Source organism: Athene cunicularia, assembly GCF_003259725.1.
Source record: "Athene cunicularia isolate RWA chromosome 25 unlocalized genomic scaffold, athCun1 chr25_part1, whole genome shotgun sequence".
NCBI classification, from domain to species: domain Eukaryota; kingdom Metazoa; phylum Chordata; class Aves; order Strigiformes; family Strigidae; genus Athene; species Athene cunicularia.
This window is the reverse complement of record NW_020799134.1, coordinates 1,555,707-1,576,664: the sequence shown is the minus strand read 5'-3', so window position 1 is coordinate 1,576,664 and position 20,958 is coordinate 1,555,707. Positions and strand designations below refer to the sequence as shown.

The 20,958-nt window shown below is 61.1% G+C and overlaps 3 protein-coding genes across 8 annotated transcripts in view; all 3 read right to left on the bottom strand.

Moving 5' to 3' along the window:
- The window catches only part of LOC113488718 (serum amyloid P-component-like), a 19,037-nt gene extending 3,404 nt beyond the window's left edge, over positions 1-15,633 (bottom strand). Inside the window, exon 1 of the mRNA XM_026864018.1 lies at positions 15,628-15,633. The gene's annotated coding sequence lies outside the window, so the exon portion shown is untranslated. The remainder of the gene's footprint in view (positions 1-15,627) is intronic.
- On the bottom strand, positions 935-2,805 carry ACKR1 (atypical chemokine receptor 1 (Duffy blood group)). Its single transcript, XM_026863932.1, has 2 exons — positions 2,785-2,805; positions 935-2,309 (listed from the first exon to the last, which is right to left on the bottom strand). Exons 1-2 carry the CDS (start codon positions 2,803-2,805, stop codon positions 1,383-1,385), a joined length of 948 nt encoding a protein of 315 aa, XP_026719733.1. The 3' UTR covers positions 935-1,382.
- Positions 7,968-15,094, bottom strand: CADM3 (cell adhesion molecule 3). Of its 6 annotated transcripts, none has more exons than XM_026864012.1 (10): positions 14,894-15,093; positions 14,527-14,679; positions 14,181-14,318; positions 13,778-13,948; positions 13,187-13,277; positions 12,634-12,803; positions 10,491-10,613; positions 9,234-9,359; positions 8,655-8,720; positions 7,968-8,163 (listed from the first exon to the last, which is right to left on the bottom strand). In XM_026864012.1, the coding sequence occupies exons 1-10, from the start codon at positions 15,072-15,074 to the stop codon at positions 8,045-8,047; spliced, it is 1,338 nt and encodes a 445-aa protein (XP_026719813.1). In that variant the 5' UTR covers positions 15,075-15,093; the 3' UTR covers positions 7,968-8,044. The 6 variants fall into 6 exon arrangements, with proteins under 6 accessions (XP_026719813.1, XP_026719814.1, XP_026719817.1 ...); XM_026864015.1 differs by having other exon boundaries at positions 8,044-8,163; positions 8,662-8,720; positions 14,894-15,094; XM_026864014.1 differs by lacking the exon at positions 7,968-8,163 and adding an exon at positions 8,170-8,315 and having other exon boundaries at positions 14,894-15,094.
- Positions 15,634-20,958: the final 5,325 nt, after the last annotated feature.

Here is a 20,958-nt window from a genome sequence, read left to right as displayed (position 1 = left end):
GGCACTCGGCCACGCTGCACCTCACTCCTCTCGCCCCACACCCCAGGGAAACCCCCGCAGGATTGACCTAGCTTGATCCTGGCTCGTCCAAGAAGCACAGGGGAAGCTGCCCCTGGCCCCCGCACCCCAACCCGCAGCTCTCGGCACGTCCCAGGACTCTGTTCATCCTGTCCTGGCCAAGGGGACGGAGCCCGAAGCCGGAGCCGTGGGCGCCAGGTGGCAGAAGAAACTGCAGCAAAGTGTCCGAGGGTCCGGCTGTGTCCTGTGAGCAGATGGGGCTGCACACAGCGCACTGCGTCCCCTGCCCGGGTATGACCCGGTCGGGAAGGGGGAGGATATTCTGCTCGGGGGTCCGTGATGCCGGTGCCAGGCTGGGTGCCGGGGTCCAGGGCAGCTGCGGGGGGGGATGGGTGGCAGGGCAGCAGCGGGCAGCTGCCCGCTTTTTGGGGATGGTGTAGGCTGAGTCGGTCCTTCCGTTTACCGCAGAGGAGCCCCCAGGTCCCGCAGGGCTGGGCTCAGCCGGGGAAGCTCCCTGTGTACCGCCGTGCTGGGCCCTGGACCCTGCGGGTGGGCAGGTCCTGGCCACGGGCTCATGCCCCTCCATCACCCCCCTCCAGCTCTCCATCCACACCCGTTCCGCCTCCCCTGTGCCTTGTGACCGCACGTGGCCGTCCCTCATGGACGGTGGCTGATGCCTCCAGAGCTGGATATAAATCACCCCACTTCCCGCTAATAGACAGCAGAGCTTCATTATGAACTTTTCCTGCTAATTTGGAGGCACAAAGAGCACACACTTCCCACTTCCTGTCCTTTGGCCCACAGGAGCCTGGCCGGAGGTGGTGGATGTTCCCCCCGGCCCCCCCGCCCCTGCCATTAACCGAGCTTGGCGAGCAGCTGACAGACGTATGTATTGTATGTAATTCCCACTGGCTGATCTCAGATGTGACACTTAGCTTGTCAGGAGGGAGTGAAAAATCCACTGTTGCTTCACGTCACCACTGCCCTTTCTGCCTGCTGAAATCCCCCATGGAGCTGGAGGGGCTGGGGCTGAGCCTTGGGAGTCCCTGTGGATGTCCAGGAGCCTGGGGCTGACACCCTGCTGGGGCGTGGGGGGATGTTTGCGGCACCCCAGGGCTATCTCCATCGAGCAAATCAGGGTGTCTGGCCCCAAACAGTGGGGCTGAGACCCCAAGGAAGGGGATAGGGGAAGGAGAGGCACCAAGCCTGGCACATAATGGGCCCACGTTGCCCTCCCCTGGGTCCTGGGGAGCATTTACCTGGGGGGAAGGAGCCGCGGGGCTGGTGGGGACGCTGTGGGGAGAGGGAATGGTGCTGGGGGGGCCTAGAGCTGGGGAGAGGCTCTCGGCTGCAGCGCCAGGAGCTCAGCAGCTGCCACTGGTGCCTGCCCTGTGCCGGCAGAGCCGGGCGGCAAGCAGCGCTGCAGGCCCCAGGCAGCAGTGCAGCACCCCCAGCCCCTCACTCAGCCCCAGCACGTGGTCAAAGTGCTCGAAGGTGCCACAGGTGGGCTGCAGCAGCTGGGTGTGCAGGAGGAAATCCACGGCCAGCCCCACGCCATAGGGCACCCAGAGCCCAAAGAAGAGCCAGCTCACGCTGATGCTTGGCTCCCAGCGTGCCCTCAGCTGTGGCACCGCCACCATGGCCACCAGCAGCACCGCCGGCAGCAGCAAGAAGAGGCAGAGGCAGAGGACAAGGTGCAGGAGGTACACTGGGGAGAGGATGTCCACGCTCCGGCGGATGCAGCTTGTCTCGGGGCCTGCCACCGTGCTGCTGGCGAGAGCTGCTGGTATGGCCAGCAACAAGGCCCCAGCCCACATAGCCACGGCCAGCCGCCGGCTCCGGGGGTCCCAGCGGCACCAGACGGTGCTGCAGGAGCCACTGCACACGAGCAGCCCCTGCGCGAAGAGGCTCCAGTGCCACAGCAGATGGGTGAGTCGGCACAATGCTGTGCCCAGCCGCCAGCCCTGCCCGATGCCCACTGCCACCGACGGCAGCAGGGCTGCAAAGAGAACCGTCCCCACGGCAAGCTGGGCTACCAGCGCCTGGCTCTGGGGCCAGCCCCAGGCGTGGGGCCGCTTGGCCAGTGCCACCAGCAGTGACCCAGTGCTCAGGGCAGCCATGGCGCAGGTGATGGCCAGGAAGGTGGGGGCCACGCGCTGGAAAAGCGGACAGTACTGGTTGTGGCAGGGAGCGGCGTCGTAGTCCGGGAAGGTCGTGCTGCTGTCGTAGGAGAAGTTGCCCATGATCTCTGACAGGTCCAGGGAGATGCTGCTCTCCAGGACCCTGGGGCTCTGTGAATGAGACCGGTGGGGGTCAGGCAGGGATGTACCTGGCCGACTGCAGGTGGCCACATCCCACGGCAATGCTTGAGACGTTCCCTCCGATGGGCTCCCACCACGGACCTGCTGCCCCGCTGGTGCTGGGGGGTTGGTGCAGGCTGAGCAGGGTGGTTTATCAGGGAGGGACACGCTGCAGGGTGAGGGGAGTCGCCTGCAGCTGATACCTTGGGAGTGTGGGATTGCCCCAGGCTGGCCCTGCTGCTCGTGGGAGTATGTATTTACTCACAGCCCCAAAGGAGGGTTGCAAACCCTCAGTGGGTGGGTGCAAACCCTGCAGCAGGTGGGTCCAACCCCCCCGAGTTGCCTGCAAATGAGTGCTGGCCAGCAGTAGCCACTGCGAGCTGTAGCCCTGCTCGCCCCTGTGCACCCATGCGGCCCCAGCTCTCGCGTGCAGCAGGATGGGAAACCGCTGGGGAGAGGCACTCACCACCGGGATGCAGTTGCCCATGGCACGTGTCCAGGACGGCTCCTCTGCGTTTGGGTTCTCGAAGGGGTGCTGTGTGTGGCAGCCGCTGCTCAGCCACGCGTGCTCTGTGCCTGGCGGCGATGTGCTCGGATGGGCACCACGCACGGTGCCACACGCGCTCCAAGAGCCGCTGCGCACAGAGGGGCCTGCTCCGCTCGCTCTCCTTCAGGCTCTGCTCCTCCTGCTCGAAAGGGAGGCGAGGGACTGCAGTAACGAGATAAGAGCTGCCTCCTTCATAGCAGCCCTCCTGGCCTGGCAATCCCCTTTGCCGGGGCCTGACGGAAACGGGTGGGCCATTGCTGCCGGTAAAGCCAGTGAGCTGCCAGCTCAAGCCTGCAATTTCTCGAGCAGGAAACAACTGCTTCTTGGCAGAAGACCTTAAATTAATTGCGGATTGTATTTGCAGGCACCCTGGCTGTGTGGATGCTCCTATTGCTGGCCTGGACTCAGGCACATGTGGAGTTTCATCCCAGGGATTCTGGCTGCACACAAGTGGGGCTCCGGGGTGTAGGGTGGGTGCTGCGGGTACAGGTGACTGCTTAGGGGACCCTACAGCAGAGCAGTCTGGGCACATGGTGCTTTCCAGCTCCCAGCAGCAAGGAAATCCACAGCTCTTCCTCAGGAGGCTCTGCTGGGAGGCCGGATCCTGAAAGGTCACCCTGCGGCACTGGGGCTGAGTCACAGGCTCCCTGGGCTGCAGTGGCAGCAAGTCCAGCTTGGGGGACTGGCAGGGGCCAGTGGCACTTGGTGGCCATCACGCCTGGTGGGAGAATCCCCACAGGGTGGTGCGGCTGGGGGGTGCTCAGGGGGTCGGGACTGAGGGCTCCTGTCGTTTGGGGGGGCTGGTAATTTGGGGGAAGCTGAGGGTCAGGGTCTGGGTGCCTGTGGTGGGTGTCTGGGGGACTGGGTGAGGGGATTTGGGGGTGAAAGGGCTGGGGCTCAGTGGACAGGCAGCTGATGGAGACTGTGGTTTGGGGGGCTGAGGGCTTGGGGCGGGCTGAGCTACGTCCCTCCAGCAGCCTGAGCTCTGCCCATGCCCCTGGCTTCGGAGCCCCTTGCTCCCCCTCACTCCCGGGGGGGGGGTCACAGCCACAACTCCTCCCAGACCCTGGCAGCATCCGGCGCACGCAGGCAGAAGCAGAGACGCGCACTCAGGTAACGTGTGTAATCCAGATATATTTATAGGATTATTTTCTGAGATTAGCACAGGATATTAGAAAGGTTATAAAGTCACATCGACGTTCGTTGTCTCCCTTTTACGTACATACAAGAACACAGCACAACAACACAGACCGTCCTCTGCCCCGCTGCCGCCCCACGGCGTCTCCAGAGCTCCCTACAAATATGGCTTTCGTGTCTATTGAGAGTTCAGTGCCGGCTGGGAAGCGGCCGGAGCCTCACTGGGGCTGGTGAGCGGGAGCGAACAGGCCTGTCTGCAAACAAGGGCCACAGTGTCCCAAATCCTCCTCGCTCCCCCGGTGTCGGGCCTGGCCATGTCCTGGTTCGGACGCCCTGGGCCCAGCATGTGACTGCGGTGGCACAGGCTGGACGTGGGGCTGGAAGTCCCCTGCCCGCACGGTCAACAAGGACCCCCGGCTCCCGAGGGGACACCGAGGCCCAGGGAGGTGTCGGGTGCCCTGGCTTGCCCTGCCATGTGGTGACACCGCACGGCTCTGCTGGGTGCTGACAGGGAGGAACGAGGGCCTGGTGTCCCCCCTTGCCTGTGACAGCGTGTCCCTCATGTCACTGCCCCAGCAGCACCGCCTGCCCCATCCCTTCTTCATTCTGCAGCACGGTGCATGCACCATCGACACATCAGTGACACCACGTACCTGCCCGTGCCACTGCTGGTGTGGGGTGTCACCACCTGCTAGCATCTCATCCCCTCACACAACCCACATCACCCCTTGTGCTTATGACACAGTGTACCCAACCCTCCTCGACAGACCAGACCCGATGTACCACGGCACCGCGCACACGTACAACAGGACGTGCCCCAGTCCTGATGCAGGGCGTACCCCATCACCCCTCCCTCCCATCACCCTGACACACTCATGTGGTGCAGCTCATGACTGACACCCATCGTGCTGTGTAGCTGTTCCTCTACACACCCGTGACACAGTGTATTCATCACCCCAAGAGAGTCAGCACATGATGTACCCCACCATGCCCCTGGGCTCCCTTCACACCCATGACACCATCTATTCATCAGGCCTCAAACTCACAAAGTAGTTTCTCCACCACACTCACAATATAGTGTGTCTCCATCGTGACATGGGGTCTCCATCGCCCTCACGCCCATGGCAGTGGATCTGCTGCTCCCTTGCATCTACCAAAGCCCTTTAGCTCTTGCTTGCAGATGCAGCCTCGTGTTCGCGCTTCCAGCACTGCCAGGACCTGCCGTGCCTGGGGCTCAGCCTCTTGCCGTGGCCACAGCAGGACAACGGGCTGGCCTGGGGTGAGACCCGGCCCCATCCTTTGACGACATCTGCCCCAAGGCCCTGCCTGTGCCCAGTCCTCCCTGTGCTGCATCCTGCCACATCCCAGACCATGCAGCGTATCAAAAAGACCAAATCCTCACTTGTCTCACAAGGACATAGTGTTAGCAACCAGCACCAGCCCCTGAAGCAGCTTTGGAGCAGCAGCACTGGGGAGACACTAACCATGGCCGTGCCCGTGCTACCTGGAAGGGGCATAAACCTCCCTGTCCAGCCTCTGCTCCCACATCCCTTTCCCTAGGGACCAGTTAACCCCCTTCCCTCCCAGACCCCTGGGTTGGGGCTTGCTTTGTAACCATCTACAGCACGTAGACTTACAATGAGATTAAATTGTACTTGAAAACACATCCTCGCATTTTTATTTGAAGGAATTACGTCTATTTGATAGTGGATGTTAAAGATCCTCAGCAAAGCATCAGATCACACATTCATACATGCTCAGTGTGCAGTGGAGTAGTTAACAGCATCGACATCTGCAGTGTTATCTCCGGCAGCAGCGGTTGCATCCCTTGAAACGAGCTCGGAGCTACCACTGGGACTCCAGGCCAACGTCCTCCTCCAGAGAGATGGGAAAGGAGGAACAACATCGAGAAAACGATTTTCTTTGCTGTGTACGATGAAGGCTTTGCGCACTTCTCTCTCGAGGTGCTAATGCCCTGCTGCCTCTGTGCTCCTGACACACGATTTAGCCACAGTGAACCCATACGCATCTGTGCACGTGCCACAAGTGCATCGCTCATTCACACCCTGTGTCTGCCACTGAGCCGTGACTCTTCTTCCTTGCCCGCCTGGCCCCAGCCCCCTTCCAGCCCCACTCGCTCTGCAACAGCTTCCCCACAGGCGTCCTCCTCGTGCCACGCGCTCGCGGGGTCTGGGGGTGAGCAACAGTACCTGTCCCATGTGCACCTGGTACCCCACAGCGGAGGACACAAGCTCTTCCTCCACCACCAAGGGCTTTTGCTCCTTCCCAAAGGGCTCTCCTCCTCCAGACAACCCCAAACTGAAGGGGTGCCCAGCCAAAGGGCAGCTCCTGCAAACCCCTTGTGTTCAGACCACAAGATGTTGGGATCCTGGGAAGTTGGGAACCCCCATCCCAAGGGCGAGGGATGAGGCCTGGCTCCCCAGAGTTGAGGGGTGTCCTGCAGATGCTGGAGCACAGAGCCCCTGGCAGTCCCATCCTGGGCGTGTGTGGCTGGGGTGGGCCAAGGGACCCTGGGGACGTGCTGGAGAGCTTGGAAAAGCTTGTTTTTGTCTCAGAAGAGATAGTGAAATGGGTAGGAGACAGGGCAAGCACCCCCCCAGCCTCCTTGGAGACCCCCGAACCACCAAGACACTAAACCTGGGCATTTCGGCTGCTGTTGGCTGCAGTCTGTGGAGCTGAGAGGGAAACAGCCTTTTCCAAGCTCACAGCAGCCCTGGGAAGGGGCCGGGGAGGGAAGGGGGACAGACACCTCCGAGAAGCAGACCCCAGTGGAGCCTGTCTCTGCACATCTCCTTGGTCAGAGCAGTCCCAGGCCTCATGCTGCTCTGGGCTGTTTGTGCCCAGGAGCAGGTCATCTCCAGCTCAGCTCAGCTCCCGTGGTGCCAGCACCTGTGCCAGCTCTGGCTGGAGCCACCCTCGGGGTCTCAACTACCTTTCCAGAGGCTCCAGGGGCCTCAGAGCCAGCCCAGCGAAGAGGAAAGTGGCAATAGCTGCAGGCCCACTGGCTCTCCCGGTGCTCCCAGCGCAGGCGGCCTCCTGCACTGAACATCTCAATAGATGGTTTAAATTTGCATTTCCAATCTGAGAATTTGTAAAGTTGGGGCTTTTTCTCTGGATTCACCCCCAAACCTCTGCCCTCCCCCCTCCCGCTGGGGTGGGACCAGGGAGCCACAGTGCCCAGCAGCTCCCAGTCTCTCTGGGGGCCTCAGCGGTTCCCACCCTGGAAGCTCACCCCCCCTCACACATCTACCACACGAGGACAGCTCTCCTCCCGAATGGACACTGTTCGACAAGAACCACCAAGGATAAAATCAGGGCAGGGGCCTGGGGTCCCTCCCTGCTCGACCCCAGCCACGTGCCAAGCCCTTGGAGGCAGAGGCGCTGCCTGTCGGCATCCTGCTCCCATCCCGCCGGCCACGCTCCCTGTCCCAGCTGGGGCTGGGGCCATCACGTAGCAGCTGAGGCTGGGGGGAGCAGTGGGAACGTGGGTCCTGGCTCTCCGTGGGAGGCATGAGGCGAGTGTTTGTGACAGGGGGGCTGCCCAGCTGCCCCGAGCTTGCACCAGGGCCTGGAGCTGATTTTATCCTTGGATGTCAAAGAAACCAAAATGGAGAGAAACAAAGGAAAGAGCTACATCAACCCCAGCCCAACATCCCAACCAAGGGCCCAAAGCAAAGAGCAGCCACAAAACCAAAGCAAACGTCCAAAGGAAGAAGGAAAGTCGCTCACTCACTGGTTGGTCTGTGTTTTGCGCGAGCGCCGGTCGCAGGGATGGAGGTGCAAGCAAGCAAACGGGGCCGGGGCTTTCGCTGTTCGTAGTAATAACGTTTTGTACAAGTTCAAGAAGCATCATCTTGTCTCAGGCCGGTCGCTCTCTGCTCTCTGTCCCGCCATCCCTCTGTCCGTCTGTCTGCCCATGCTGGGCACGAGAGAAAATCGGTTGGGTTGAGTGGGGTTTGTGGTCTGGTTTCCATTTCATTTGGGGTCTGTTGGCTCCATTTCTCAACTCTCTCTGACGGCCCTAGATGAAATACTCCTTCTTGTCGTCGCCGCCAGCTTGGCCGCCCTCTGCATTGATAATTGCTGTGTCGGCGTCTGGGGCGTCATCCGAGCCCTTGGCCTCGTGGGTCAGGTACGTACCTGGGTGGGGAGAAGGGGTGTCACAGGGGGCCCTGCCAGCACCCCGCTCCCACGCAAGCAGGGGAAGGCTGGGCTGCCTGGAGGGGCCCCAGTGGCAGAGCCTGAGGGCTGGCTGGAAAGCAGAAGCAAGAGGAAAGTCCTTTAGGTTTGGCCTGAAATGGAAAAGTCACTGGTTTCCCTGGAGCAAGCCCTGCCCAAGGACGAGGCTTGCCTGGGCTTTCGCAGTCTTCTCTGGCCAGAGGGTGAAACTGCCTCCCCCTTTGCAAGCAGCAGCCCTTGCCTGCATCCAGGCCTGTCTCCTGCCCTCCCCACCATCTGCTCTTCCCTGCATCCCCATCCCTGTTCCCCCTCAGAAAACTGGAGGGTTTCTCTGCAAAACTGCCATCTGCAAGGATGCTCCAGCTCCCAGTTGCCCCGGAGCCAGCATGGTGTGGGGCAGAGGCAGCGGCTCTGCTGGGCTCAGAGGGCAGGAATGGGGGACTCTTACTCACACATCACCTCTGCTGTGTTTTGCCGATGTCTGGATGTGACCGTCTCCCCGTGTCTTATGCACATACCTGCCGGGCGGATGAAAAGTCCAGGGATGGGGAGATGGAAATGGTGAGGGGAAGGAGGAAGAGGAAGGCTGAGGGCTCGAGGGATGGTGAGGAGGGCAGGGACAGGGAGGAGGCGGGGTCAGGCACAGACAGGGACAGTGGCATGGGCAGTCCTGGGGCGGTGGGTACCAAGTCATAAAGGAGAAATGAAGAAACGGGGTAGGAGCTGCCTCCACCTGGCGCTGCCCAAGCTCCAAGGACTCACGGGGGCGGGTGCCAGCACGGGCCCGGGCAGCAGCCCCTGCTCCCAGGAAGGGCTCTGTTGGCTGCATTAGGCTTCTCTGGACATGGGGCAGGTTGGCAGGACAGGGAGCTGCTCCCTTCACACCTGCCCCACACTGCCCGTTTGCTTCGGGGATGTAGTCCTGCTCCCAGAGACCCACCGAGGAGGGGGCACGCGCTGCGCAGCCTGCTCCGACGTGGCTCAGGGGTCTTGGCTCCATGCCCTCCCCGTGCAGCTCCCCCGCCCCGTACCTTTGTGTCTGATCAGGTAGTGTCCCAACACGATGAGAAGACTGAGCAGGAGGAAGACAATGACGGCAACCACCCCACCGATCACCGCGTGGTATGTGCTGGAAGTCGAGGGCACCGGGCTGGCATCTGCCCAGATGGCAAAGGGAGAGAAAACAGAGAGAAGGAGATGCTGCGGACCCTGCAGCGCAGCAGAGGCGGCTGCTTGTCCCATGGACCACTCAGGGCTGCAGGCAGGTGCCTTGGAGGGCCCGATTCCTGCCTGGCTTGGTGCCATCAATCCTGCTGCAGATGAGAACTGTCAAGGTGGGAGCAGTGAAAGGGAAGGCAGCGGGAGAAGCACGAAGAGGGGAGAGCAGCGGCCATCGGTGCCAGCTCCTGCAGGGAGTCAGTCGAGAGCATCCCCGAGCTGCGCTGGAAGCCCCACCCGGGCCAGAGGGCAGCTGAGAAGAGCTGCGACAGCCCAGCCCATCCCTGCCCCAGGGAGCAGCACCTCCAACACGATTTCTACAGCCTGTGGTACCTTCGCCTTCAGGCACAGCCACGGTCTCACTGCCCCATCCTTCGCACTGGGATTTTTTTCCCCAAAAGGGGAGGCTGAGCATGTGGTGGAGCCAGGCTTGGCTCACTCCTCCCCTGTGCTGTGCTAGCAGGAAGGTGACGCACAGGCTGGCATGGCCACACACTGCTCCCCAGGGAAGGCGAGACCCCAAGGCCAGTCCCAAGTCAGCTGCATCTTGTAGCACGGTCAGTGCTGGGATCCTGCAGTAGCTTTGGTACACAAGGACAGATCCTCCTCCCACTCCACTCTCACTGTGCCCCATTAGCTCGGGGAGGACAGAGCCACAGAAATGTTCAGAGAAGGCATTGGGACAGGATGGGGTGGGAAAGACAATGGGGGGGTGGGGGGTGACAGGACAGAGGGACAGCATCTCACATGACACAAGGCACAGGCTGTAGCTCCCAGGCAGCAGCTGACACAACCTGCCAGGAAGAGCTGGAAGGACCATTATGCAGCCCAGGCTCCGGAGCCTCAGCTCTTTCTGCTGTGTTGCCACCACCCCAAAGTGCTGAGATGGTGGCTGCAGAGTCCACACACACCAACAAGCAGCTTCACAGGGACTGGAGCCTGGCTGAGCACCTGGGACGTGGCAAGGGTGTCCCTGGCCCAGGGTTGGGCCACCATCCTCCTGTGGAGCTTCTCCCGCTGGGCTGGGGAGCAGCGGGTCCGTAAAGAGAGAGAAAAGGAGCTTACGGTACCTTGGATGGGAGCTGGAGTGAAGGATGAAGCGGTGGCCATGGAAGCATGAGAGATGGGCTGGGAAGGGCCTGGCGGAGGGGCTGGAGTGGAGTGAACGTGTGGGGTGGGGAGCTGGGAAAGATCTGGGGAGGACAAAAACACAGGGACACGAATCAACCCAGGAGATGCCAGGGAGGTGTGAGAGAGCTCATTGGAGGGGACCCTGGCTCCCCCCCCAGCCTGATGGGACCTGTTCTTCTCAGCGGCTCATTCCACGACCCCTTTCTTGGCCACAGGTCCCACTCCTCTTCTCCTGACACCGTCCTCTGGGACACACTGCTGTTGAACATCTCCCCCATCTCCTCTCCTGCCAGCTCCCCCTGGACACCCCTTTCTTTGTGAGAGTCCCCACCAGGACCCTCCTGCCTGGGAGCCCTGGAACTGCAATGTCTGGAAGGTGTCACCCACCGTGAGGTGCCACCTACACCTTCCTAGGTGCACCCTCAGGGACTGCTCTGTCCCCGCTCTCCCTCACTGCGGAGCCAGGTGGCTGCTGTGGTGGGCAGGCTCAAGGGCTCGGCTGGGCAAGGTGGCTGCTCCAGTGATGCTGCCCAAGACCCGAGTGGCTCTGGAGAAAAAGAGGACGGATTGGACAAGGGGAACCAAGGCTGGATGTGGAGCTCCTCTGCCAGGGGCTGTGACACCAAGTGGGTGAGAAACGCTGGTGTTCTGGGTGCTGTGCTTGTGGATGGTGTCGAGCATCCCAGATGCTGTGGTGGGCCCGTGGATGGATGCTGAGCACCCTGGGGGCCTTGGTGCTCCTGGATGGGTGCAGAGGGCTCTGGGTGCTGCCGTGTGCTCACAACCAGGCTCAGGAACCAGCTCCCTGTGCAGATCCTGCACCCAGGCAGACGGTGAGACACAAGGGGTGATGGAGGAACGACTGCACAGGGTTGGGCATTGTGGGCAGGCAGAGAGGGACTCAGAGGAACAGGGTGCCTGATGTGCTATTGCTGCCATGCGCTCCCTCTACCCACAGCCACACTGGAGGGGAAGGATGCTGAGAGCACCCAAAACAGGAGGGGAGGGAAAGGGGGCAGGAAAGGGGAGAGCTGGAGCATGTAGGAATGCTGGAAGATGGAAAGTCCAAGGTTGGTGGAGAGGAAAGAGATGGTAAGAGGTCTGGCAGAAGAGAACTCCAAATCCAAGGCCAAAGACATGGGAAAACAGGCTCCTACAAACACAGGAAAGCTGCTGGACAAGGGGCTGGGTGCCGAGCACAGCAGCTGGGGCAGCAGTGCCACCAGCCAGGGAGGGGCTGGGGAGGCGCTGGCAGCCCTGCGCAGCGCACGGCTCCGCTAGCGCTGCTCCACGCACAACACACGGCGCTTGGGCACAGCAGGGCACAGCGACAGCGAACATGGCGGCAGAGCACGGCCGAGATGGGGGGAGGCAGCGAGGGGACGGTGCCCCGAGGGGAGGCAGTGGGTGCTGACCCTTCCCACGGGAGGACGGGTGTCGAGAGGCGACACACTCTGGGGACACGGGATGCAGTGCAAGCCTGCAGCTCCACCGGCTCAGGGGAAGCCACAGAACCCATCTCCAAAAGCTTGGGACAGGGCTGTGGGGGCACCTCGTGGTTTGGAGGGGTTGGCGCCGTCTGGAAATCCTCTGGCTCGTGGCGGCGACACACAGATGCTTCCTGCCCGCGACAGGTGCAGGAGTACTGGCCTTGCCTCTTGTCCCAGAGACTCCAGCAGAATTCTGTCTGCAGCCCCTGCAGTTCCACCATTGCACCCTCTCCCACTCCCCCTCGGAGGCAACAGGGACCAAGCTCAGCCTGGGCCACGTGTGTCCCTGCCCTGACCCCCCCCGACTGCTCTCTGCCCGTCTTGGCCGCAGGCAGCAGCCCCGCACAGCGCAGGGAAGGACGGGGGGGTGAAGGCGGCCGGAGGAGCTGGGGATGCAGCACTCTGCCAGCGAGTGTGCCAGGACCCGGCTGCATGCACACTCCCTCCCTGCGCCGGAGCCCCCTCCCACTGCAGCCCCCCTGGGTCCGTGAGCCCCTTCATGGGGAGATGCAGCCGAGACGGAGGCAGCTGTGCCAGCCAGTGGCCGCCAGGAGAAGCCAGATGATGCTGGGTGCCCTGCGGCCCCGCTTACCGCTGACGTCGAGGTTGTACTTGGCCACGACACTGCCCATGGAGCTGGTGGCCGTGCAGACGTAGGTGCCGCTGTCGCTCTTGTTGAGGAAAGGGAAGATGAGGACGCTGTCGGAGCTCAGCTGCAGAGGTGCGTCACTGCCCTCCTTCTCCCACAGGAACTCCTGGGGGCTGTGGAGTGGGATGGGGGGGTGAGGCTCTGCCGTCCTCCCCAGCACGCGGCGGGGGAGCTGGGGCAGAGTGGGGGCCCTAGTTAGGCAGCAGCAAACGTGTGGGAGTGTTTAAGCAGGAGGAAAATATCCCATTTAGAGATGAGCCGGGATGGATTGGCTGCTCCGGGGAGAGGACAGGGGCTTTGCTTGTTCACAGGGTGCCTGGCCCTACCTGACACGGATGCAAGGCCAGTGCCTGGCCCTGAGCGCACACAGTGCTGCCGGCAGCGCCCTGCCCGGGCTCCAGGGAGGGCTGAGTGGTGGGTTTGGGAGCCTGGCAGCGGGGGATAAGCAGGGCAGGGCCTGGCAGGGCTGAGCAGGAGGAAGGCAAGGAGGGCTTACATGGGGTTGCCCTGCCCATCACACTGCAGCTGGAGCTTCTCGCCTTCCCGCGGGTACTGGGGATGCGGCTCAATCTTCGCTGTTGGCTTGTCTGGAAAAGGAGAGGCACAGCTAGGTGACTGCCTGTCCCTGCCCCATCTCTGTGTGATCAGGGGCCTGCAGGCACCCCAAACCCCTGCCTCAGCCCTATCTCTGCGTGAGTGCACCTGTGGGTGGTCGGGCGGACTGGGGTGGGCGTTGACACTCTGGGAGTGCAGAGTTCAGCTCCCACATCCCTCACCCTGTCATCGCAGGGGCCGTGCAAGACAAGGAGGTGGCACAGACGAGTCTCAGGGAGATGGGGACAGGGACAGGCAGAAGAAGCCACGGGTGTGCACACGCAGGGGAAGCATCACCGTGTAGTGCCCCTGCGTGTGACGGGACCCCTGCGCATGCAGGCTGGTGAGCCTGTGGGCAGGTATGTGCCATGGCTGTATGCACGTGTAAACGGGCTGTGTGTGGGATCTCTGCTGAACTGTGGTGGTGCTGAGGCCTCCTCCACCTCTCCCACCCCGCTACAGCCCTGTGCCATCGTCCCCATGTGATACATACAGTGGACCTGCAGCTTCTGTGTGGTCGACCTCTCGGAGTTCTGCAGAGACTCGTGGTCCACGGTGCAGGTCACCTCGGCTTCGTTGTCCTCCTTGGTGACACGAAACTCCACCCGACTGCTCACGGTGAAGGTCTTTCCGTTGGGGTCCTCCACCACCTCGGTGCCCTCATCTGTGGGGACAGGGTCGTTAGAGCTGATGGACACAGTATGCCAGCAGAGGCATGAGGCTGACACGTGTGTTGAGCAGGGGACACTCTATTCCCATCCCCTTGTTGGTGGTAGCATAGGACACCAGTGTGGTCCAGCACCAGGCGCATCCGCAACCCCTGCCCCACCTGCCTCCGAGGTGTTTCTCAGTCATTCCGGTCTCTCAGGGGAGAGCCCCACTGCTTGGGCACCCACCCGTCAGCTCCTTGTTGCCCTTCTTCCACCGGAGCTGGGCCGCGGGCTTGCTGCCAGAGGACCGACAGGTCAGCCGGGCTATCTTCTCCTCATCAATGGGCTGTTCGTGGCCAAAGATCTGGGGTTTCTGGGGGATTCCTGGTAGAGGAGGAGACAAGAAATATAACAGCCTATTAGCTATGTGTGTGCTACCAGTCAGAGACAGACAGACACACAAAGACACGTCAATAAACACGGCAAGGGTGAGTTAATGGGCAGGGATAGAGGAGCAGCAGGATGAACGGCTGTACGACAGCATCCTGCAGTCAGATCAGGAGCAGGTGGGGGGCTGCCGCCAGTGGCTTACCCAGCACGGTGACCAGGGCCTTCGCAGTCCGCACGGGCATGGTGAAGATGGAGCAGGTGTATTCCCCCTCATCCGACAGCACCACGTCACTGATGCTGATGGTCAGCTCGTTGGGTGTGGACCTCTCCAGCTGGATCCTGTTATCTCGCAGGGCTGGGGGAAAAGGGGCAACAGGGTGAGTGACAGGATCAGTACCACCACGCTCCTCCACTAGCTCCTGCTTTGCCCAGTGGCATCCGTGTAGGTGGGGAGCAGGAGGGAACATCACCCTCTGGGGCACTACTGGCCCTGGTCCGCTTCCCCTCTGCCTGCCACCGCCCTGGCCCCGAGCTGGCTCCTCTCCCATCCCCAGTGCCTGCGCATGTACCTCGTTTCTCCCCGAAGTAGAGGGTCTGCTGGGCAGGGTTGGACCACTGCAGCGAGGAGTCATCAGGATCCTCCACCTGGCACTTGAGCACCACGGTACCACCAGCCACCACAGTCTCGTCTGATGTCGTGGGCTGGCTCTCTGGACACGGACAGGAGAGGTTAGCGTGGGCCCTGGGCATCACCTCTCCCCAGGTACGCACAAGCACCACTGAGCAACCAAGGGAAGGGAGGAAGGAACACACCAAAACCCCTGGGACAAGTAGGGCTTCAGGGCTGGGATGAATACAGCTTGCTTGGAACATTTTTTCCAGCTGAGCCCATGACCTGGATGGCTACACAGGCTGGGTCACCTGGCTCAGCTGCTCTGGGCACAGCACGGAGGGGCACAGGAAAGAGGATCAGGCGTTGTCAGAGGTCTGGCTGGATCCAGGGAGACCGTCAGCGCGTGCCAGGGTGTACATGTGCATATCCAGGAGCGTCTGCACAGCCCCTTGAGCATCTGCTCAGGGCTGCGGCCCCTCTCCAGGGACAAGGGGTTTCTATCACACAGGCACCAAGGCTTGGAGTGCAGCCGTCCTGGGGACAAAGGGGACCTGCTCAAGGGCACATGTCAGCCTGGGTCTCCCACTGCAATCCTACTCCCCAGCAGGGAATGGCCCCACTACAGCTGCAGAGGCAAGGACCAGTGGGCAGGATCCGTCCTGCCACCTAACCTGCAGCACTCGCCAGGACGCTGCTGTCCCCAGGCAGTAGCTCCATGACAACCTGCACAGAGACACCAGCATCAGGCCTGGCTCCGAGCACAGCCCCTGGGGCTGCTGGAAGATACAGGCAGCTGGTGCCCACAGGTGTGAGCGGATCCAGGCAGAAGTAGGGCTATGCCAAGAGGCAGCAGGAGACTGGCACAGGCATGGGCTGAAGGCACCTGGGGAGGCAGCAAGCTCTGCTCCACTGCCCTGGCCATGCCAGCAAGCTGGGGCTTGCACCCGGGGTGTGCCTGTGCCAAGCACCCCACACAACTGGATGCTCTGCCGGCCACCTCCACCCCTGCCTCCAGCAAAAGCATCCGCGACCCGTTGAGTGTGGCCTGTGGGGCGCAGCCAGTGACCAGCTCTCCATGTCGTTCCTTAAGGGGATTTCTTCCTGCTCCTGCTGCTCCTGGACTGTGCAAGTCCCTTCCCAGACTTCGTTTCCCCAGCTAAGACATTGTCCTTCACTTCCTTCAGGCTCCTTGCAGGGCTCCATGCTGCCAAGCAGCCCAAGGGCAGAGAAGAGCAGCAACAGGATCAGATAACCACCCTGCCTGTCCCAAGGACAGCTATTTCGGGAAAGCTGATGTGCCAGCGACCTGAGCAGCACAGGGAGGAGGAGGACGACACTGGCTCTCCCAGCCTGGGGGCTGCACACCCTCCTCACCCAGCTGGGTCCACAGGCAGACACATGGACAAGAGGAACGAACACAAATGCTGCTGCCATTTGCACTTTGCTCATGTGCTGGACGTGGGGCTTCACAAAGCATCGTCTTCCCTCTCTGCCCAAGATACTGATGTTTAGGCAGGGACTTGGCCTCAGGACCCCCGGGCCCTGGGGGATCCTGCCTGTGTGCCCACACAGCCTGCAGCGCAGCCCTGATTTCAGGTGTTGCTTTCCTGCGTGATTCTCACTGCCTGGGAGAAGCTCCAGTTATTGGAAGGAGAGGGGTGGAAGCACCTTCAGCTGAATTTCCCCATTTTCCACTCAGAATGGTGAGGGGAAATATTTTCTTTTGCTCACAATGCAGATTCCTCAAAGCTACTGCAGGGAGCAGGAAGGAGTGAAGGTTTTGGAAGAAAAGTTAAACTCCAGGAAAGCACATGAATCCTTCTCTGCCCACTCCCAACAGCCATGATTACCAGAGATGCATCAAATTCAGATTAAAAATATTCCCAGGGTAAAGACTCTCTCTCCAGCCCCAGGAAACTCCCCATCACTAATGCCAATGTTTCGTGTTTGCTATTGAAATTTTGCTCCTCTCCACCTGCCTGGGTTTGATGGCCAGCCCTCAGCCATCGCTACACTCCTGCCCAGTCGGCTGAAGAGTTTCACATCTCCCTCCCTGCAGACATTTACAGGCGCTGATTAAGCCTTCCCCACACACCAGCCAGCCAGAGCCCAAGCCTCGCTCCACAGCCTGTTCCCAGCTGCTGATCACAACCCAGGCTCTTCCCTGACACATCTCCAGCTTGCTCACGGCCTGGGCACGGTGGGAACTCTGGAGAGGACCACCAGGACCCTTGATGCTGCAGACAGCACCAGGTGAGCAGGACAACCCCCCCCGCAATGGGGGACACGTCTCTGCCGTGTTACATGCCAGGGTCTGCAGCTCAGCTGGGGATGGAGGCCGTGGCTCTCCGTCCACTCCTCCTGACTGGGGAGATCTGTCTGTTGGCTTATTTCAATTTGGTTAACGATGACTTTGTGCTGCTACTACTACTGTAATTAGGAGATTAGGCTGTTGCAAGCTGCTCTTGTCCAAACTCAAAACACTCCAACTTGGATGAAATTGAGGACAAGGTCTAAAACCCACACAGAACAGACCCGATCTCTAATTAACACAATTACACAGCCACAGCACTGGCCTCATTAAGGTATTAGTGTGGGGAAAGGTTAAACAGAGAAAGGTGTTTCCCTGGGGCAGGGGCCAGGGGATGCCCCTGGGGCACTGGGACACACAGGGCACTAGGACGCTCAGCCTTGCCGGCGTCCCAGCCCTGGAGGCCACACTCCTGTGGGAGCTGCAGAGCTGCGGCCGGCCGTATTGCCCACGGGCCGGCGGCTTGTGCATGGCTGGGGGACATGGCCCCACGCCGGCCCCTGCGGCAGAGCCCCTCTGGCCGCCGCACTGCGCCCCCCGACACGACCTAGATTCTCAGCTCGCCTCCGTGCCACGCGTCTGACAGCTTGGAGGAACAGATGGGCACGGCTGGGCCGCTGCGCCAGTGCGGCTTGATTTAATTAAAAACTGCCACGGCTGTAACCTGCTGGCCCTTGACAGAATAGGGGCAGAGCCGCTGCGGAAGCTGCCGTGGGGCCAGGAGAGGAGGGGCAGCAGGACCCCAGCAGCAGCAAGTCCCACCCCAGGGAGCTTCGCCCCCTCCTGCTCCAGCTGCAGGGACCGAGGCATCGCCACCCTCTGCAGCCTCGCTGCCGCCCTCGCAGGAAAGACCCCCTCTAGCAGGACAGGCGGTGGGGCACAAGGGGCGAAGCTGCCATCCCACGGCTGGGGACCGGGCACACGGAGGAGGAAGATGCCTCACGCACTGTGACCACTCCCAAATCCAGCAGCCCCAGCCCTGGGGACAGCCCCGCACATCCTCCCGGTCAGGTCCTGGCGGGTCCCAAGCAAGACGAAGGGCAGCCTAGGCCACCCTGCTCACGCATCACAATGGCCCTTCAACAGCATCGCTAAGGGTGCTGCTACCAGAAAGCAGGTCCCAGCCCTGGGGGGCCCTGGGCAGCACCCTGGGGGCTCAGAGGCACGAGGGGGCTCATAGTGAAAATGCTCTCGAAAGCTGGCTGCAGCAAAAGCTTTCAGGCCTTCCTGGCATGTCTGTCAGAGCAGCCCCGTGAGCATGGGGACAGGTGCCGGGCACTCAGGGAAGCATCCGCCCTCACCATGCCAGTGACTGTTGCCAGCGCGGAGCCGCTGCCACCTGACAGCCGGGGCTGGCACAGTCTCCTCAGCCCATCCGGCCACAGCTGCCCCCGGGGCCGCCCTGCCACCGCGGGCCAGGGGCTGCGCAGCCCGAGCTAACGGCTTCTGCTCTCACAGCGGGGTAAAGGATGCGAGCGCTCAGCCCCAGGGGTGCCAGCACTGCTCTGCAGGGCCGAGGTGAGGCAGGAGCCTGCAGCATTTGGATCCAGCCCTCCCTGCACCGTGCTGGGCTCAGGCGGGTGCAGCCAGCCCAGGACCCCCGCACGGCTCGCCTCTCCAGGAAGGGGAAGCAGATCCCTCAGAGATCTACAGCTCTCAGGGACCACCCAAGACTCACCGGCCACCCCAGGCCCCTGCAACCATCCTGCAAGAGGGTGAAAAGTTATTTTGCAGATGGCAAGCCAGCAGCAAGGTCTCCTAGCAGGCGGAGGACCCAGCTCTCCCTCCACAGGACTCTCCTGGAGGAGGCCGGACCTGCCACGGGCTCAGTTACTGCCTCAGACCCAGGACAGAGCGACCTCGAGCACCCCACTAAACACACAAAGGCTTTGCCAGGCCCCCTCTTTTTGGCTGCCGCTTGTGTTTTCTTCAGGTCCCAGTTGGCGCAGTACAATTAGAGAAGCACCGCACTCTAGAAAAATCATTAACAACTCTAGAACATTCGTTAATTAAACCTGTGCGCTTTTGCAGGGGGCTGTATTCATATTTTTGAGGGAAAAAATGATGTACATGTTTCTCCTGGCTCCCTGAACCCAGCAGCAGGACCTGCCAGTACACACGTTGCCTTCCAACACAGATCCCTCTCAGAGGTCTGCTGCTGCGTCCAGCCCTGGGACACGCCATGTACAGACACGCGGATCCTTGCAGCGCCGCACCTCTGGGGGCCTTTGCAACAAAACGCCACGACGTGTCCAGGAGCCGTTTCCCTGGAGCATCCTCGGGGAAGCAGCGGGCAAGTCCAGCAGTCTTCACGGTGCATCTGGAAGAGGCCCCGCTGCCCACACCAACCTCAGAGGGGCAGAGCATTCACCGGAGGCCTGGCAAAAGCTGGAGGCATTCCCAGTGGCAACCACAGTCAAGGCGGCAGGAGCCGGAGCTGCCAGGACCCTCTGCCCGACAATGCCCACCCTGCGCCCATCTGAGCCTGCCTCCAGGCTGCAAAAGCATTTCTGTTGGGGCACTAGCAGCCCCAGGGGAAAACACCCACTGCTCAAATCCCTCAAACGCCTCCAGTCTGCAGTCCAAAACCCAACTCTTGTCATTTTCCTCATTCTTTTCTATTTAGTCTAGTTTTGTCATCATAAAGATCCAATTTATCTCTGTTGACACAGACATTTTCTAAGGCGAGTTATCTCCTCTCCAAGGACTGTATTTTAATAATTCACTCAGCAGCCATGAACTGCAAAGTTCCATTTCCAGCTGCAGGCATCCTTCCCGTGCGGTGACACCAGAGCAGCCCGGCCAAGGTGGCAGTTTTGAACTCAGTGGATTGTGAACCTGGCCAAGCGCGCTCAGACATCTGCTGTGCGAGCTTGCTTGCAAGCTGATTTGAGCAGTGTGTGAATCCACAGTCTGGGATACCCAGAGCCCAACTTCCAGGCTCCTCCTCACCAGCAGCTGACTTGCTCCAGATTTTGTTAGAGGGGGAAAACCTGCTCCTGTTTCAGTGCATCTGTTCAATGCTACCCCATGCTCCGCTTCCTGCACGCCTGCCTGCGGAAACCAGTCTTGCCAGTGTGGTCCAGCCCTCAGAGGACGCATCCCTCTGGGAGACGCAGGGCAAGGGGCCCTCCTGCAACACCTCCAGGGCATGTCCAGTCCTGTGGCACTGAGACATCTCTCATGGCTGTGAGGCTTTGCCGAGCGCTGTCGCCAAGAGGCGGCTAGCAAGATGGGACAGCTCTGTGCCAGACAAGCAAGAGCAAGGCAGAGGAGGATATGGGCAGCAGGAGGTGAAGAGAGCAGATGGAAGGCCAGGCTGCAGGCTCAGATCCAAAGGTGGTGGTGGTAGGGATGCAAGAAACCAGGCTGATCTGGGAGAGCACTAGAAGTGTGGACATCCCTGTGTGCCATCACTCAGCTGCTCTCCAGTTACCCCACTAGGCAGGCGATTTTCCCTGGCACAGCAAAGCCACAGGGGCTGTGGCATTCAGGTGCTTTGGGAAGTTTCCCAGGTTTTCCTTACCCTCACAGGGAAAAATCCATCCAGGATCCCCATTTGCACCCTCTGGTGCCAGAACCTTCCTCTGGCCCCTCTCTACCAGCTCCCACCCCTGTACCTCGAGGACAAACCAGCCAGCCTCTCTGACCCATCCTTCCCACAAAGCAAGGGATTTGATCTCAGGGTGACAAAGGACTGTCACATTAAC

Excerpts from the sequence above, each read along its gene's own strand:
- ACKR1 (XM_026863932.1), bottom strand. The coding sequence starts at position 2,805 with ATGGGCAACTGCATCCCGGTG. Across the intron at positions 2,310-2,784 it reads TGGGCAACTGCATCCCGGTG|AGCCCCAGGGTCCTGGAGAG; the intron begins GTGAGTGCCTCT and ends TCTCATTCACAG.
- CADM3 (XM_026864012.1), bottom strand. The coding sequence starts at position 15,074 with ATGCCCAGGGCCCACGCTAACCTCTCCTGTCCGTGTCCAGAGAGCCAG. Across the intron at positions 12,804-13,186 it reads GATGGGCAGGGCAACCCCAT|CCCCCAGGAGTTCCTGTGGG; the intron begins GTAAGCCCTCCT and ends CCCACTCCACAG. Across the intron at positions 9,360-10,490 it reads CACTCCAGCTCCCATCCAAG|ATGCCAGCCCGGTGCCCTCG; the intron begins GTACCGTAAGCT and ends CCATCTGGGCAG.